We start from the raw sequence: 15,279 nt of genomic DNA, 5'->3' as shown, positions 1-15,279 counted from the left end.
CAGAGCAGAGGTTTAAATGAATAAAAAACTCGGTTATACTGAATTTTTTTCTCACAAAACTATAAATCAATCTGCTCATCTCCCCATGCTCTGTAATATGGTGCCTGCATTTTTTTATGTCAAGTTAGGCTACTTTCACACTAGCGTCGTGTGACGTATGTCGCAATGCGTCGTTTTGGAGAAAAAACGCATCCTGCAAAGTTGCCCGCAGGATGTTTTTTTTCTCCATAGACTTGCATTAGCGACGCATTGCGACATGTCGCATTCGTCATGCGAAGGATGCGTCGTGTTTTGGAGGACCGTCAGCACAAAAGCGTTCCATGTAACTTTTTTTGTGTGTCGCGTCCGCCATTTTCGACCGTGCATGCGCGGCCGAAACTCCGCCCCCTCCTCCCCGGACATTACAATGGGGCAGCGGATGCGTTGAAAAACTGCATCTGCTACCCCCGTTGTGCATTTATTTCACAACGTGCGTCGGTACATCAGGCTGACGCATGGTGACGGCCCCGTACCGACGCTAGTGTGAAAGTAGCCTAACTCGGCTCCTACTTCTCTATAGCATGGTGCCTGCAGATTGGACTACATTTTCATGGTGACAGGTTCTCTTTAAAGGGGAAACTGTCAGAAGAGCAACATTTTCTTTCCTTGCAGTCACAAAAGTAATCCTGCAAGTAAATGTATTTTTAAAAATGTGGCAGTATTTATTGGAAGCGTCTCTGCAGGAGGAAAATGAAATGATAGTCCCCTTTCCTTGTCCCCTGCAGTCGCTCCAGTCATTGGGGCAGCACCAGGGACTCTGTTAATCACTCTGCCTACTGCTTGTCCTGTCATCCTGCTCCCCAGTATATTACAATGCTCTGTGTAGTGAAGAGTGACTGTCCACAGCCTCAGATGACTGTAAGCAACTGACTGCAGGGGGAATATCCTTTCATTCTCTCCCTGCAGTTACGCTTTCATTTAAACTCCCAATATATTTTTAAAACAATATTTACTTAAAAGGAACCTGTCACCCCCAAAATCGAAGGTGAGCTAAGCCCCACCGGCATCAGGGGCTTATCTACAGCATTCTGTAATCCTTTAACCCCTTTCTGCCAGCTGACGGATTAGTACATCAGCTGGCAGTGTCCCCTGCTTTGAGGTGGGCTCCGGCGGTGAGCCCACCTCAAAGCTGCGAAATGTCAGCTGGTTTCAACAGCTGACGTGTCCGCAATGGGTGCGAGCGGAATCGCGATCTGCCCGCGCCCATTAACTAGTTAAATGCCGTTGTCAAACAGACAGCGGCATTTAACAAGCGCTGCCGGGCGAGCGGCCGGTTGTACGCGCACCGCTGGTCCCCGTCACGTGATCTGGGGTCATCGGTGCATTGCCATCACAACCAGAGTTCTCCTCGAGACCACTATGGTTGTTAATGGCAGATTGCTATGAGTGTCACCCTGTGGTTGGCGCTCATAGCAAGCCTGTAATTCTGCTGCATAGAGGTGATCTGTGCATCGCCTCTATGTAGCAGAGGGGATCGAGTTGTAGCAGCTTCTAGCCTCCGATGGAGGCTGTTGAAGCATACCAAAATAAAAAAAAAAGTGTTTGAAAATATAAAAAAAAAATAAAAGTTAAAATCACCCCCTTTTCACCCCATTCAAAATATAACCATAAAAAAAAATCAAACCTACACATGTTTGGTATCGCTGTGTTCAGAATCGCCCGATCTATCAATAATAAAAAAAAAATAACCTGATCACTCAATGGCACAGCAAAAATAATCAAAACGCCAAAATTCACGTTTTTTTGGTCACTGCGACATTGCAATAATGGGCGATCAAAAGAACGTATCTGCACAAAAGTGGTATAATTAAAAAGTCAGCTTGGCACGCAAAAAAATAAGCCGTCACCTAACCCCAGATAATGAAAAATCGAGACGCTACCGGTATCGGAAAATTGCGCTTTTTTTTTTTTTTTTTTTTTTTTTTTAGCAAACTTTGGATTTTTTTTTTACCACTTAGATAAAAAAGAACCTGGACATGTTTGGTGTCTATGAACTCGTAATGACCTGGAGAATGGCTGGTCAGTTTTAGCATTTAGTAAACCTAGCAAAAAAGCCAAACAAAAAACAAGTGTGGGTTGCACTCTTTTTGCAATTTCATCGCACTTGGAATTTTTTTCCATTTTCTGTTACATGAAATGGTAAAACCAATGGTATCGTTCAAAAGTACAAATTGTCCCGCAAAAAATAAGCCCTCACATGGCCATATTGACGGAAAAATAAAAATGTTATGTCTCTGGAAAGAAGGGGAGTGGAAAACGAAAATAAAAAAAAAGCTTCGGGAGTTAAAGGGTTTATCCTGCATGATACTTTTTCCCATGAGGATAAGAACTGACAGGCAGTTGATAACTGACCTGCTTGTTGTGCCCTGCTCCGGCTCAGTGCAATCACAGAGCTCTCCTGCCTGATTCTGATGGTTCACGTCAACAGCGTCTTGCTTTTCTATGCTGCTCTGTCGAAAGGATGTAACTGCTGACATCATGTTGGTTGATGGCTGCCTCCGTGCAGTTATGCAGCAGGGAGTCAGCTGTTGATTGGCATGTCATCAGTAGTCACTCCACATCCATACAGCAGACCAGAAGAGAAGCAGTTTCTCTGTCAACGTGATGTCACCAGGAGCCGCACAACCCCCTTAAAGGATTGCAAGGAGGATGATGCTGTTATTTTTGACAGGTTCCCGTTAAAAAATTATATCTAGTCTTTTCAGTTTTAATATATTGTGTTCCTTTCTAACTTTCTTTCACAATGCTGTCTAAATATATATATATATATATATATATATATATATATATATATATATATATATATATATATATATATATATATATATATATATATATATATACATACACATACACACAGTGCCTGCAGGTAGTATTCAACCCCCTGCAGGTTTACACATTTGGAATTAACTTGGCGTGGTGACATTTGGACTGCTGTAGATCAGCCTGGAAGTGTGAAATGCACTGCAGCAAAAAAGAATGTTATTTCTTTATTTTTTTTTTTTAATTGTGAAAAGTCTTTTCAGAGGGTCATTTATTATTCAACCCCTCAACCCACCAGAATTCTGTTTGGTTCCCCTAAAGTATTAGGAAGTAGTTCAGGCACAAAGAACAATGAGCTTCACATGTTTGGATTAATTATCTCTTTTTCCAGTCTTTTCTGACTATTTAAGACCCTCCCCAAACTTGTGAACAGCACTCAAACATGGTCAACATGGGAAAGACAAAGGAGCATTCCAAGGCCATCAGAGACAAGATCATGGAGGGTCACAAGGCTGGCAAGGGGTACAAAACCCTTTCCAAGGAGTTGGGCCTACCTGTCTCCACTGTTGGGAGCATCATCCGGAAGTGGAAGGCTTATGGAACTACTGTTAGCCTTCCATGGCCTGGACAGCCCTTGAAAGTTTCCTCCCGTGCCGAGGCCAGGCTTGTCCGGAGAGTCAAGGCTAACCCAAGGACAACAAGGAAGGAGCTCCGGGAAGATCTCATGGCAGTGGGGACATTGGTTTCAGTCAATACCATAAGTAACGTACTCCACCGCAATGGTCTCCATTCCAGACAAGCCCGTAAGGTACCTTTACTTTCAAAGCGTCATGTCAAGGCTCGTCTACAGTTTGCTCATGATCACTTGGAGGACTCTGAGACTGACTGGTTCAAGGTTCTCTGGTCTGATGAGACCAAGATCGAGATCTTTGGTGCCAACCACACACGTGACGTTTGGAGACTGGATGGCACTGCATATGACCCCAAGAATACCATCCCTACAGTCAAGCATGGTGGTGGCAGCATCATGCTGTGGGGCTGTTTCTCAGCCAAGGGGCCTGGCCATCTGGTCCACATCCATGGGAAGATGGATAGCACGGCCTACCTGGAGATTTTGGCCAAGAACCTCCGCTCCTCCATCAAGGATCTTAAGATGGGTCGTCATTTCATCTTCCAACAAGACAACGACCCAAAGCACACAGCCAAGAAAACCAAGGCCTGGTTCAAGAGGCAAAAAATCAAGGTGTTGCAGTGGCCTAGTCAGTCTCCTGACCTTAACCCAATTGAAAACTTGTGGAAGGAGCTCAAGATTAAAGTCCACATGAGACACCCAAAGAACCTAGATAACTTGGAGAAGATCTGCATGGAGGAGTGGGCCAAGATAACTCCAGAGACCTGTGCCGGCCTGATCAGGTCTTAGAAAAGACGATTATTAGCTGTAATTGCAAACAAAGGTTATTCCACAAAATATTAAACCTAGGGGTTGAATAATAATTGACCCACACTTTTATGTTTAAAATTTATAAAAATTTAACTGAGCAACAAAACTTTTTGGTTTGTAAGATTTATGCATCTGTTAATAAATCCTGCTCTTTTGAAGTTTGAAGGCTCTAACTTATTTGCATCTTATTAAACTTGCTAAATCTGCAGGGGGTTGAATACTACTTGTAGGCACTGTGTGTATGTATGTATGTGTATATATGTGTATATATATATATATGTATATGTGTGTGTGTATATATATGTATGTATATATATATATATATATATATATATATATATATATATATATATATATATATATATATATATATATATATATATATATATATATATATATATATATAATCTGTCTATCCATTTCTACTTCTGATTAGTTAGTCTTTTATTATCCATCTTTAGATTTATTTCCATTTTAAAATGTTGAAATCATTTTCTATTTTTTGCTCTTCAGGCTTCAGAGTCGTGCACCAAACTGCTTGGATTTAATGACGATATTAATTTCGATAAGGTATGGAATGTGTGGATTTATTTCATGTATTGATTTTAATTAATCTTAAAGAGAGCTGATGTGTTCTAAAAACTTACAGGGATACACCAGGGTTATTAAAACATATTATCAGCATAAGGCTACATTCACACGTTCAGTGTTTGGTCAGTATTTTACCTCAGTATTTGTAAGCCAAAATCAGCAGTGGAACAATCAGAGGGAAAGTATAATAACATATGCACCACTTCTGTATTTATCACCCACTCCTGGTTTTGGCTTCTAAACACTGAGGTAAAATACTGACCAAATACTGAATGTCTGCACGTGGTCTCATAGACTATATAGGCGCATATCCATATTTTTATTTTCAGTTACAATTTGATGAGCTATTTAGAAATATTCTGAGGCTCTGCTCAGACAAGCATGTACATTGGATCTGTGCTATCCAATTTTAAATCGGAGAGCACACAGACTGCACCCTGACCCTTAGAAGTCAATGGGGCTGTTAAGATGACTAACTATTCTTTTGGACTCCGTGTCCAAGGGAAAAAATTGAATCATGCGCTACTTCAATCCGATTAATGGACTAGAATAGAGCATGTAAATGGCTGACAACTACTAAATTTGTTTGATATTCGGACAAGCAAACAGCTGCGAGTGGCTCACGTTTTCTTATGGCTGTCTGAACCCAGTCTGACGCTGATACTGCTCCTGAGTGCTCCCCCTTCCTTCTCAGTTGCCAAGTCACAGGTCAAGGAGCGTGGCTTGTTTCTGGTTCATTTATGCAAGCCAGGCCACTTTGATGAAGTCTCATTTCTGATCTGTGCATTTTTTTTTGTACTGTCATGGCTAGATCTGATTTCTGATTCGCTATGTTTCATACCCCATTGCAGTAGCTTAGGTATCCATGGTTATGACCACTCATATAGTGACAACTAGATAATGATGGTTGTAACCATGGATACCTGTGCTACTGCAATGCCTGCACAAGGAGTACATGACATAGCGAATCAGAAGAACTATACTACATTTCTAATTGGAGGTATTTGCTAATATTATTACATCTACTACATATTGGGATATAATCTTGGAGATGAGAATACCCCTTTTAAGTTACCACCCATCTATAAGTTAATTGTAAGTCATGGTAAGGGGTTAAAAACAATTGTATTTATTTCTTTCTCTTCATTGGGGGACACAGGTAACCATGGGTGTATGCTACTGTCGCTAGGAGGCTGACACAAGGCAAAAAAAGGAAAATGGCTCCTCCTCAGCAGTATGCCCCCACCGACAGGCACAAAGTACTCTAATTTAAGCTTAGTGTCTGTAGGAGGCGGACTTGGATCTGCTACCAGATCCTCATTTTCCTTTTCAGGTTCCCTGTGTGTGTTTATTAACATTTTTCCCTTTGTCTTTCAGGTTCCTTTTTTCTTAGGGTAACGGGGTGTAATTGCTCACCCTGTTTTCCCGTACCTATGCGACCGAGAGCAGTGTGATGTCTTCCACATCGCCCAGTCTCGGGCCCGCAAGGCAGGACCTAATCCCCTGTCACCTTTACGGGTGCTGCAGGGTGATTCCATGTGGCCGGTCCTATGCGTTTTTCCCACCCCACACCTCTCCTGGGAGAGGGCTGGGAGGGAGGAAGACGGTGGTCACCAGTGGTGGCCTCCATCCCCCTTCTGGTAAGGGGTTGACTCCGTCTTTTGCACCATCTGGAGACGGTGCGGGAAGTAGGATCCCTGATTCCAGCGACCCTCTCCCACCCGAGGGCTCCTGATGTGATCCTCATTGCTGCAGAGGGACTGGGACTCACCGCAGGCATCATCCCGGGGTACACTGTCCCTTCATCGCAAGGGGACAGGGTAGCGTTGGTGGTAGGGATCACCTGGCAGCCGAGGTCATTGTTTTCCATGGCCGGGCTCAGCACTTGCGGACAATCCCCCTTCCTTTGCTGGCCACACCCCTTCCCTATCTTCCTTTAGCCATCCAATAGGATGTTTGCTTCCTCTTTTTCCGGCTGGCAGATTGCAGCGGTGCGTGGACAAACCGAGGCTACATCACACTCTTCATACCGCATATCCTGCGCACTCTGCAGACCTGCTGGCGTCCTGCACACGGGGGACACTGCCATATCCTGCACACCCTGCAGACGCTCTGCACAAAGGGGGACACAGCTTCCACAGTTCTTTCTGCTGGTCTTCGCTGGCATCGAGTAGGCTCTATTCCCTTTTGCCTTGGCTCCTCCACAGCAGTATCCCCAAGCCTCAACTTATGCCCAACCCTAGAGGCTTGTTCTTGCCCCTCTAAGCCCACTGTGATTCACTACGTCTGTGCCCTCTGCAAAAGAAAGTGGTCTTCATGCCAGTCCTCCCCTTTCTGTCTGTCCTGCAGCCCCTCCACCATGTCCACCATGTGTGCCCCACAGGAGCCCTCTAAGTCTTGGGATGAGAGCACTGTTGCCATGTCAGTCGGTCTCTGACCTGACAAAAGTTCAGTCCCTGGTCCAGGTCCTGGAACGACTTTACCATTTGTCTTCCGCCACCAGTGCTCCGAACGCCTCTCATGGTGATTCGCACACACTTGACCGTGACCTTCAAAGGGACAAATGGGGCACAAGGCAAAGGAAGCAAGCTCTTTCCGGTTCTTCCTCCAGTTCTCCGGGTCCCTCTGCTTCCTCCTGGTTACATTCCTCGGAGGTGGCTTTTGGGTCGGATGTGGATTCCCAGTCTGAGTCTGATACGGACCAGACCTCAAAGATGCAGGATATGGTCAATAGCCTTATCCCGGCAATTACCTAAACTCTGAACCTATAGGAGGATGAGGCACCTGCTCAGGAGCATTCAGTCGGGTAAACGGGTAAAACGTCCCTCCCGGCATTTCCCTAATCACAGGAAATTTGAAGCAATTATGTCCAAACACTGGAAACACCCTGAGAAGCGCTTCCCAGGAAGGAAGCCGCTCGATATTCTCTATCCCTTTAGCCCAGACTTCGTTGGTAGATGGGCAGAGTCCCCTAATGTGGATCTACCGATTTCTTGCCTGTCTTCCAACACAGTCTTGTCTCTACCGGGTGGTGCATCTCTTAAGGATTCTACTGATAGACAGATTGAATCCTTGGCTAAGTCAGCCTTTGAAGCAGCTGGCGCCTCCTTGTGCCCTATTTTTGCCTCCACTTGGGTGGCAGGGTCCATGTCTGCCTGGGCAAGAATGCTTTGTCAGGGTATTCTAGCGGCAGCTCCTCCGGATGAAATGGCAGATTTGGCAGACCAGATTGCCCATGGTGGCAAGTATCTTTTGACCCCTTCATTGGATGCGGCCGGTTGTTCCGCCAGGGCTACCAGCAACATCGTTGCTATACGCCTCATTCTCTGGGAGAAAGTGTGGAATGGAGATCCACTGTCAAAGAAGTCCCCTCACTAGCGTTGCCTTCCAAGGCTCTAGGTTTTTTGGTTCCAATCTGGATCAAATTATTTCCAATGCTACCAGCAAGAAAAGCACCTCGCTTCCCCAGTCCAAGCCTAAACGTCTTTTTAATAAGAGAAGGTCTTTTCAATTTTGTTCCTTTCGGCCATTTTCTGCCTCAGGGACTTCGTCTCAGCAGGACCGCTCTTCTACCCAAGGGGAAAGGATGAAGCCACCTTTCAAACCAGCCCTTCACTGGCGACCAAAGGGTCCCTCTTCCAAGTCTTCAGGGTCCTGCGCCAACAGGTTCTCCTCGGCGTGACGGGTCACCCCCACCCGGGAATCTCTCCAGGGTGGGAGGCCGGCTCCTTCTCTTCCGGGAACTATGGTTGTCGTGGTCGACGACGCCTGGGTCAGAGAGAGCATTACAAAATCGACCCCCACCCTCGTCATGGCAGAGGTCATGGCCATCCTTCGTTCCAAGGGGATTCTCATAATCCCTTACTTGGACGATCTTCTGATCAAGGGGCCATAACGCAACAACTGCGACAGGAGTCTTCAGATCTCCTTGGACACTCTCTGATCTGTCTCGTCTGGATTGTCAACACAGAGAGAGAGAGTTGGGGCAGAGAACTTCTAACTATCTATCTGTCCCATCCATCCATCCGCTCTCCCCATCAATTCCGGGGGTGGAAAATTGGGCAGCCGATTTTCTGACTTGTCAGGGTCTCGCATCGGGCAAATGGTTTCTCGACTCCTCAGTCTTCAACCAGATATGCCTGAGATGGGGCACACCGGACGTCGACCTGATGACATCTCGGATTTACCACAAGGTTCTTCAGTTCATAGCCAGGTCCTAGGATCCACTGCCCATCGGTTGCTATACCCTAGTGATCCCGTGGTCCCAATTCCAGCTGCCTTATCTTTTTCCACCTCTCCCCTTAATTCCGAGAGTCGTGAAAAAGATAAAAGGCGGAAGGAATTCATGTAATCCTGACTGGCCAAGAAGGGCCTGGTACGTGGAGCTGGTGAACATGCTCATGTACGCTCCCTAGAGGCTACCAGACTGTCCAGATCTTCTCACAAGGCCCCCTTTTCCACCAGAGTTCACAGTCTGAGTTTAACTGCATGGCCATTGAGGCCGCAGTCCTGAGGGAGGCTGTTTTTTCCCATCAGGTCTTTCAGACCATGATTAGGGCAAGAAAACTAGCATCCTCGCTTATCTACCACAGATACTGGAAGGCTTTCTTTCGGTGGAGTGAGGACAACAATTTGGTTGCTATGTCGTTTTCCCTTCCTTCCATCCTGGGGTTTCTACAAGCGGATCTTGACTGTGGTGTATCACTCAGCACCCATAAGGGTCAAGTTTCTCGTTCCCAGGTAACGACTTTTCTTCAAGGAGTCGCTCACTTGGCACGTCCATATCGTTCCCCAATAGATCCATGGGATCTTAAACTTGCCCTTGGCGCACTACAGCGTGCTCCTATTTGAGCCCATTCAAGACGTTCCGTTTTCTCTCCTTTCCTGGAAAGTTGCCTTCTTATTTGCCATTACATCCATCAGTAGAGTTTCTGAACTAGCGGCATTATCCTGCTGTTCTGTTCCTGTTTCTACATCGGGACAAGGTAGTTCTCAGACTTGTTCCTTCCTACCTAAGGCGGTCTCTTCATTTCACATTAATGAAGATATTGTCCTTCCTTCTTTATGCCCCTCTCTGGTCCATTCCATGGAGAAGTCCCTCCACAAGTTGGATCTGGTAAGAGCTATCCGAGTCTACCTTTCAAGGCCTGCTTCCTTTGGCCACTCTGATGCTTTGTTTGTCATCTCTGAGGGTTGTCGTAAGGGGCTCCCAGCTTCTAAGTCCACTATTGCCCGGTGGATTTGTTCAGCAATATTGGAGGCATACCGCGTTCAGGACACAGCCTCCTCCGGGGGTGAAGGCTCACTCCACTCGGGTGGTGGGGGCTTCCTGGGCAGTTCATCACCAGGCCTCGGCTTTACAGATTTGTAAGGCTGCGATTTGGTCATCTTTGCACACCTTTGCGAGGTTTTACAGAGTTCATACTCATGCCTCTTCTGATGCAGGCCTAGGAAGGAAGGTGCTGCAGGCGGCGGTCTTGCATCGGCCAGCATAAGTCTGTTTTTCTTTGCATTTTTTTTCTGTTCCCACCCTTGGGACTGTTTTGGGACGTCCCATGGTTACCTGGGTCCCCCCCCATCAATGAAGCGATAAAGAAAGGGGGATTTTTGGTACTCACCGTAAAATCTTTCTTGGAGCCTTCATTGGGGGACACAGCACTCTCCCTAACTATTTGTACCTCTATTGGGCCTACGTGCCTTTGTTTTTGGGTTGGTACATATTTTGAGTTTTTGTTGCTTTAACACTAAGTGAGTTACTTTGCCTGTGGGGGGGTATATACTTCTGAGGCGGAGCTATTTTCCTTTTTTTTTGCCTAGTGTCAGCCTCCTAGCGACAGCAGCGTACACCCATGGTTGCCTGTGTCCCCCAATGAAGGCTCGAAGAAAGAGATTTTACGGTGAGTACCAAAAATCCCTCTTTTTAGGTCCCTATTAGTGTAATTTTATTAATGTAAAAAATAGGAACACATTTTTATGAAATAGGATGTTTGAGTATTGAAGACCTTTTCTCTTTAAAAAAAACTTTGTGCTTTGTCACAGATGTTTTGTTATATGGACACTGGGCTGTGTAGCTGCCAAGGCTATCTCTTGTGACTTAAGGTACCTTCACACTGAACGATATCGCTAGCGATCTGTGATGTTGCAGCGTCCTGGCTAGCGATATCGTTGAGTTTGACACGCAGCAGCGATCAGGATCCTGCTGTGCCATCGTTGGTCGGAGCAGAAAGTCCAGAACTTTATTTCGTCGCTGGACTCCCGCAGGGCCGCGCTTAGTAACCCGATGTTTACCCTGGTTACCAGTGTAAATGTAAAAAAAACCCAAACACTACATACTTACATTCCGGTGTCTGTCCCCCGGCGCTGTGCTTTCCTGCACTGTCAGCGCCGGCCAGCCGTAAAGCAGATTACAGCGGTGACGTCACCGCTCTGCTTTACGGCCGGCGCTCAAAGTCAGTGCAGGAAAGCACAGCGCCGGGGGACAGACACCGGAATGTAAGTATGTAGTGTTTGTTTTTTTTTTACATTAGCACTGGTAACCAGGGTAAATATCGGGTTACTAAGCGCGGCCCTGCGCTTAGTAACCTGATGATTACCCTGGTTACCCGGGGACCGGCATCCACACAACGACGAAACAGCGACAATGCAGCGATCGGCATCGTTGACTAGATCGCTGCAGCGTCGCTAAATGTGACGGTACCTTTAGACTTTGTTCCATGGGGTTTTGGGTTTGACAGGTTTTATATGGTTTGAAATAACTTTGCACTTTCTTTACAAGGGGGGAAAAAGGTTGAAAGGATACAACTTTTTTGCTCCCCACGTATTCCACACAGGATATTGGTATTGGAACCAATCTCAATTCAAACCACTATCAATATGGTTCTTCATGTTAGTACACGGACTCCAGATTGTTTTCAACATGAAACTAAGATTTTCACTCTTGACATTTTAGTGGGCTTGGGCATTCATTGTTACTGCACAGTCTAATATATCCATATTATATAAATATAATATTTATTCTGACATTGGATATAGTCAGATAAGGTAGCCCAACACTGATGGAGCTTCTTTATCCACATTAATGTTGCAAACAGAATTCATGCTGATTTGTCCTTCAGTCTAGTTTTGTAATCTGTATCCTTTAATTTAATTAAGCAATATGTGTTTATTGTAAAATGTAGAAACCAACGTTTGTTCCTGATGTTAAGGATAAGGAGTACAAACCTCATGATATCCCACAGAGACAGTCTGTCCAACCTTCAGAGAACTGTGCCCGACGAGCTAAACGTATGCGTGCAGAAGTAGGTGCCATTCTTATTCCCTTTGGCTTCAAACACTATGATAATTACTATATATATAAATTATATATTTACTTCCCATTCAGGATATTAAGATTAAAGTTGAACCAGAAGAAGCACCAGAATTAAGACCTCGTACTTTACGCCGAAGGATGGGCTCTACACCCTCCGTGTGTGAAACAGGTAGGTAATTATAATGCATTTAGGCATATATACTCCAGAGATGGGGGAAAAAAAAGTATTCTGCTATTACTTTATTTTATCCCTATAAGTCTTGTTGAACGCCACGGTTTCTAGACCTCTGGATATATGAGGATTGCGGGCTGCAGTTTTCCCAGGTCTGTTGTATGGAAGAGAGCATAAGTGTACAGCTATTAATATGGGGAAGCAATGTGTGTCGGACGCTATAAAAGTTCTAAATAAAAGGATTCTCCTGGAATAGAAAAAAAAAACTAACTGAAGAAGATGTTGTTATAAATAAATTCCTAAATACATTTACGGTAATTAACAAATCGCTATTGTTTTGTCTAAAGAGGTGGTCACTATAGAATTAAAATGTCCGCTGACTTACTATACTGACAGAAACCTGTCTGAGAATGTTTGGACAGGTGTCTTTGAGCATGTGCAATAGAAGCGCCCCACCTCCATTTATGTGGAATAATTTGCTTCCCAGGAATGTTTTGATCTTTAACAGGGATAGAGGTGAGGGGTAAGAGACTGCTCACACTGCTGTCCACCATATTCATCTGATCTAATTCTGGAGATGTCAGATGTGCAGAGGTAAGAGATTGCTCACACTGCTGTCCACCATATTCATCTGATCTAATTCTGGAGATGGCAGATGTGCAGAGGAAGAAGAGACTGCTCACACTGCTGTCCACCATATTCATCTGATCTAATTCTGGAGATGTCAGATGTGCAGAGGTAAGAAGAGACTCTCACACTGCTGTCCACCCTGTCTGTCTGACATGGTATAGGTATTGCCAGGTCACTGCACTGGAGCTTCCTACTGCACATGCTCACAGGCACCTGTCCTAACATTCTAACAGGACGGCAGACATTTTAATTCTATAGTGCCTACCTCCCTAAATAAAACTATTGCGATTTGATAATTAAATGCATTATTTTATTTAACATTTAATTTCCTTATTTTTTTTTCTTTTATAATAATAATCTTTATTTTTTATGTAACGCTAACATATTCCACAGCGCTTTACAGTTTGCACACAGTCATCGCTGTCCCCGATGGGGCTCACAATCTAGATTCCCTATCAGTTTGTCTTTGGAATGTGGGAGGAAACCGGAGTACCCGGAGGAAACCCACGCAAACACGGGGAAAACATACAAACTTGTAGATGTTATGCTTGGTGGCATTTCAACCCAGGACCCCGGCGCTGCAAGGCTGCAGTGCTAACCACTGAGCCACCGTTCTTTTCCTTGAGGACCCTTTTAATCAACTTTAAAGTAGCACTATAGGCAGAACTAGTAAGCCTATTGCAGGCTTGAGGGCATTGACTATTCTTTTTCCTCAAAATGATTGAGACACACTGCCAGCTTATCTTTTGCACTAGGTGTAATGTAGTCTTTTGTTTTGTTTTTGTTTTTTAATTGGTATTTTCAAGTAAGACTATTATGGTAAAGTCCCTTTCACTGTTTTGAAAAACATAGACTCATCTGATGGCCAATGCTATGATGAATTGACAAAATATGACAAATCGCTTAAAGGGAACCTATTGGGTCCCCATTCCCTCTGACCCAGGAACACTCACATATGTATGAGTAAATTCCTGCCTAACCAACTCTGTGTAATGTTAGTTAAATCAATTTTTGATAAAGCATTTATAATGTCAGCTTTTTCTCCTTCGCCTCATTGGGGAACAAAGGACCATGTGTGTATGCTGCTGCCACTAGGAGGCTGACACTAAGTGAATATAACAATTAGCTCCTCCTCCTCTGCAGTATACACCTACCACTGGCTCTAGCCGAACCAGTACATACCGTGTTTCCCCGAAAGTAAGACCGTGTCCTACATTCTTTTACCACTCAAAAGTCCCACTATGTCTTACTTTCGGGGTATGTCTTATATTGGAAAATTGCGCCGTATATTGCGATTGCGCCGTAAGTAGTGTTGAGCGATACCTTCCGATACTCAAAGGTATCGGATGGTATCGGCCGATATCCAAAATGTATCGGATATCGCCGATACCGATACCCGATACCAATACAAGTCAATGGGACACAAGTATCGGAAGGTATCCTGGATGGTTCCCAGGGTCTGAAGGAGAGGAAACTCTCCTTCAGGCCCTGGGATCCATATTCATGTAAAAAATAAAGAATTAAAATAAAAAAATATGGATATACTCACCCCTCCGGCGGCCCCTGGACCTCCCTCTTGTTGCCTTTCCACAGCACAGGTTATGAGGAAGCTGCAGATTCTAGTGGAGAGCCTGAAGGACCTGTGATGATGTCAAGAAGAGGGAGGGCTCTGAGCTGCCATGTGACGCTCCAGCCCGCCCACTTCTTACATCATCACAGGTCCTGTGTGTGCACAACACTAGGCATCCAAGCATGGCAGGCAGGTATGCAGCGATCTCCTGGCCCCTGCTGCTGCCTCCTCCTCCCCTGGATACACAAATCTCCCCAGCTGCTGCAGGAATCAGCAGCTGAGGAAGCCATGTGTGTCCCTGCTTAAGTGCAGCATTCATTTGCTGCTCCTGGCTCACTGCTCAGCTGGTCTACAGTCACAACTTAAGGATAGATCCCCGAGAGAATCAGTATTGGATTCAATCTCGATAATGAAAGGAGCAGCGGCGTTCCTAGCGGACGCATCTATAGACTCTGCAAGACTAGCGGCAAGAGCTGCTTCTTTTTCAAATGCAGCTAGAAGGGCTTTATGGCTCAAATGCTGGCCGGGGGACCTACAAAGTAAGTCCAAATTATGTTCCATACCCTGTGAGGGGGAATTTCTATTCTGCCCTACCTTAGATGATATCCTGGAGAAAGCGGGGGATAAGAAGAAAGCCTTCCTGGGGTTCCCTAACCAATTATATAAACGGTCCTTTCGGAACAGGAAATTCATGCGTAGAAGGCCTCCAAAAAATCAGAAAGAAGGATGGAACGATAAAAAATTTAAGGGAAAAGGCTACCTGT

At 45.0% G+C, this 15,279-nt stretch overlaps 1 protein-coding gene across 3 annotated transcripts in view; it reads left to right on the top strand.

Annotated features, from left to right (window-relative positions):
• The window catches only part of KDM5B (lysine demethylase 5B), a 92,774-nt gene that overhangs the window by 22,712 nt on the left and 54,783 nt on the right, over window positions 1-15,279 (top strand). For all 3 annotated transcript variants that reach the window (XM_077295319.1, XM_077295317.1, XM_077295318.1), the window contains exons 5-7: window positions 4,757-4,813; window positions 12,013-12,132; window positions 12,216-12,312. In XM_077295319.1, the coding sequence (XP_077151434.1) occupies window positions 4,757-4,813; window positions 12,013-12,132; window positions 12,216-12,312 (274 nt within the window). The remainder of the gene's footprint in view (window positions 1-4,756; window positions 4,814-12,012; window positions 12,133-12,215; window positions 12,313-15,279) is intronic.

The sequence above is a fragment of the Ranitomeya variabilis genome, chromosome 3 (assembly GCF_051348905.1).
Source record: "Ranitomeya variabilis isolate aRanVar5 chromosome 3, aRanVar5.hap1, whole genome shotgun sequence".
In the NCBI taxonomy this organism is placed as follows: domain Eukaryota; kingdom Metazoa; phylum Chordata; class Amphibia; order Anura; family Dendrobatidae; genus Ranitomeya; species Ranitomeya variabilis.
Note: the sequence above shows the minus strand (reverse complement) of the source record. Positions and strands in the feature narration are given on the sequence as shown.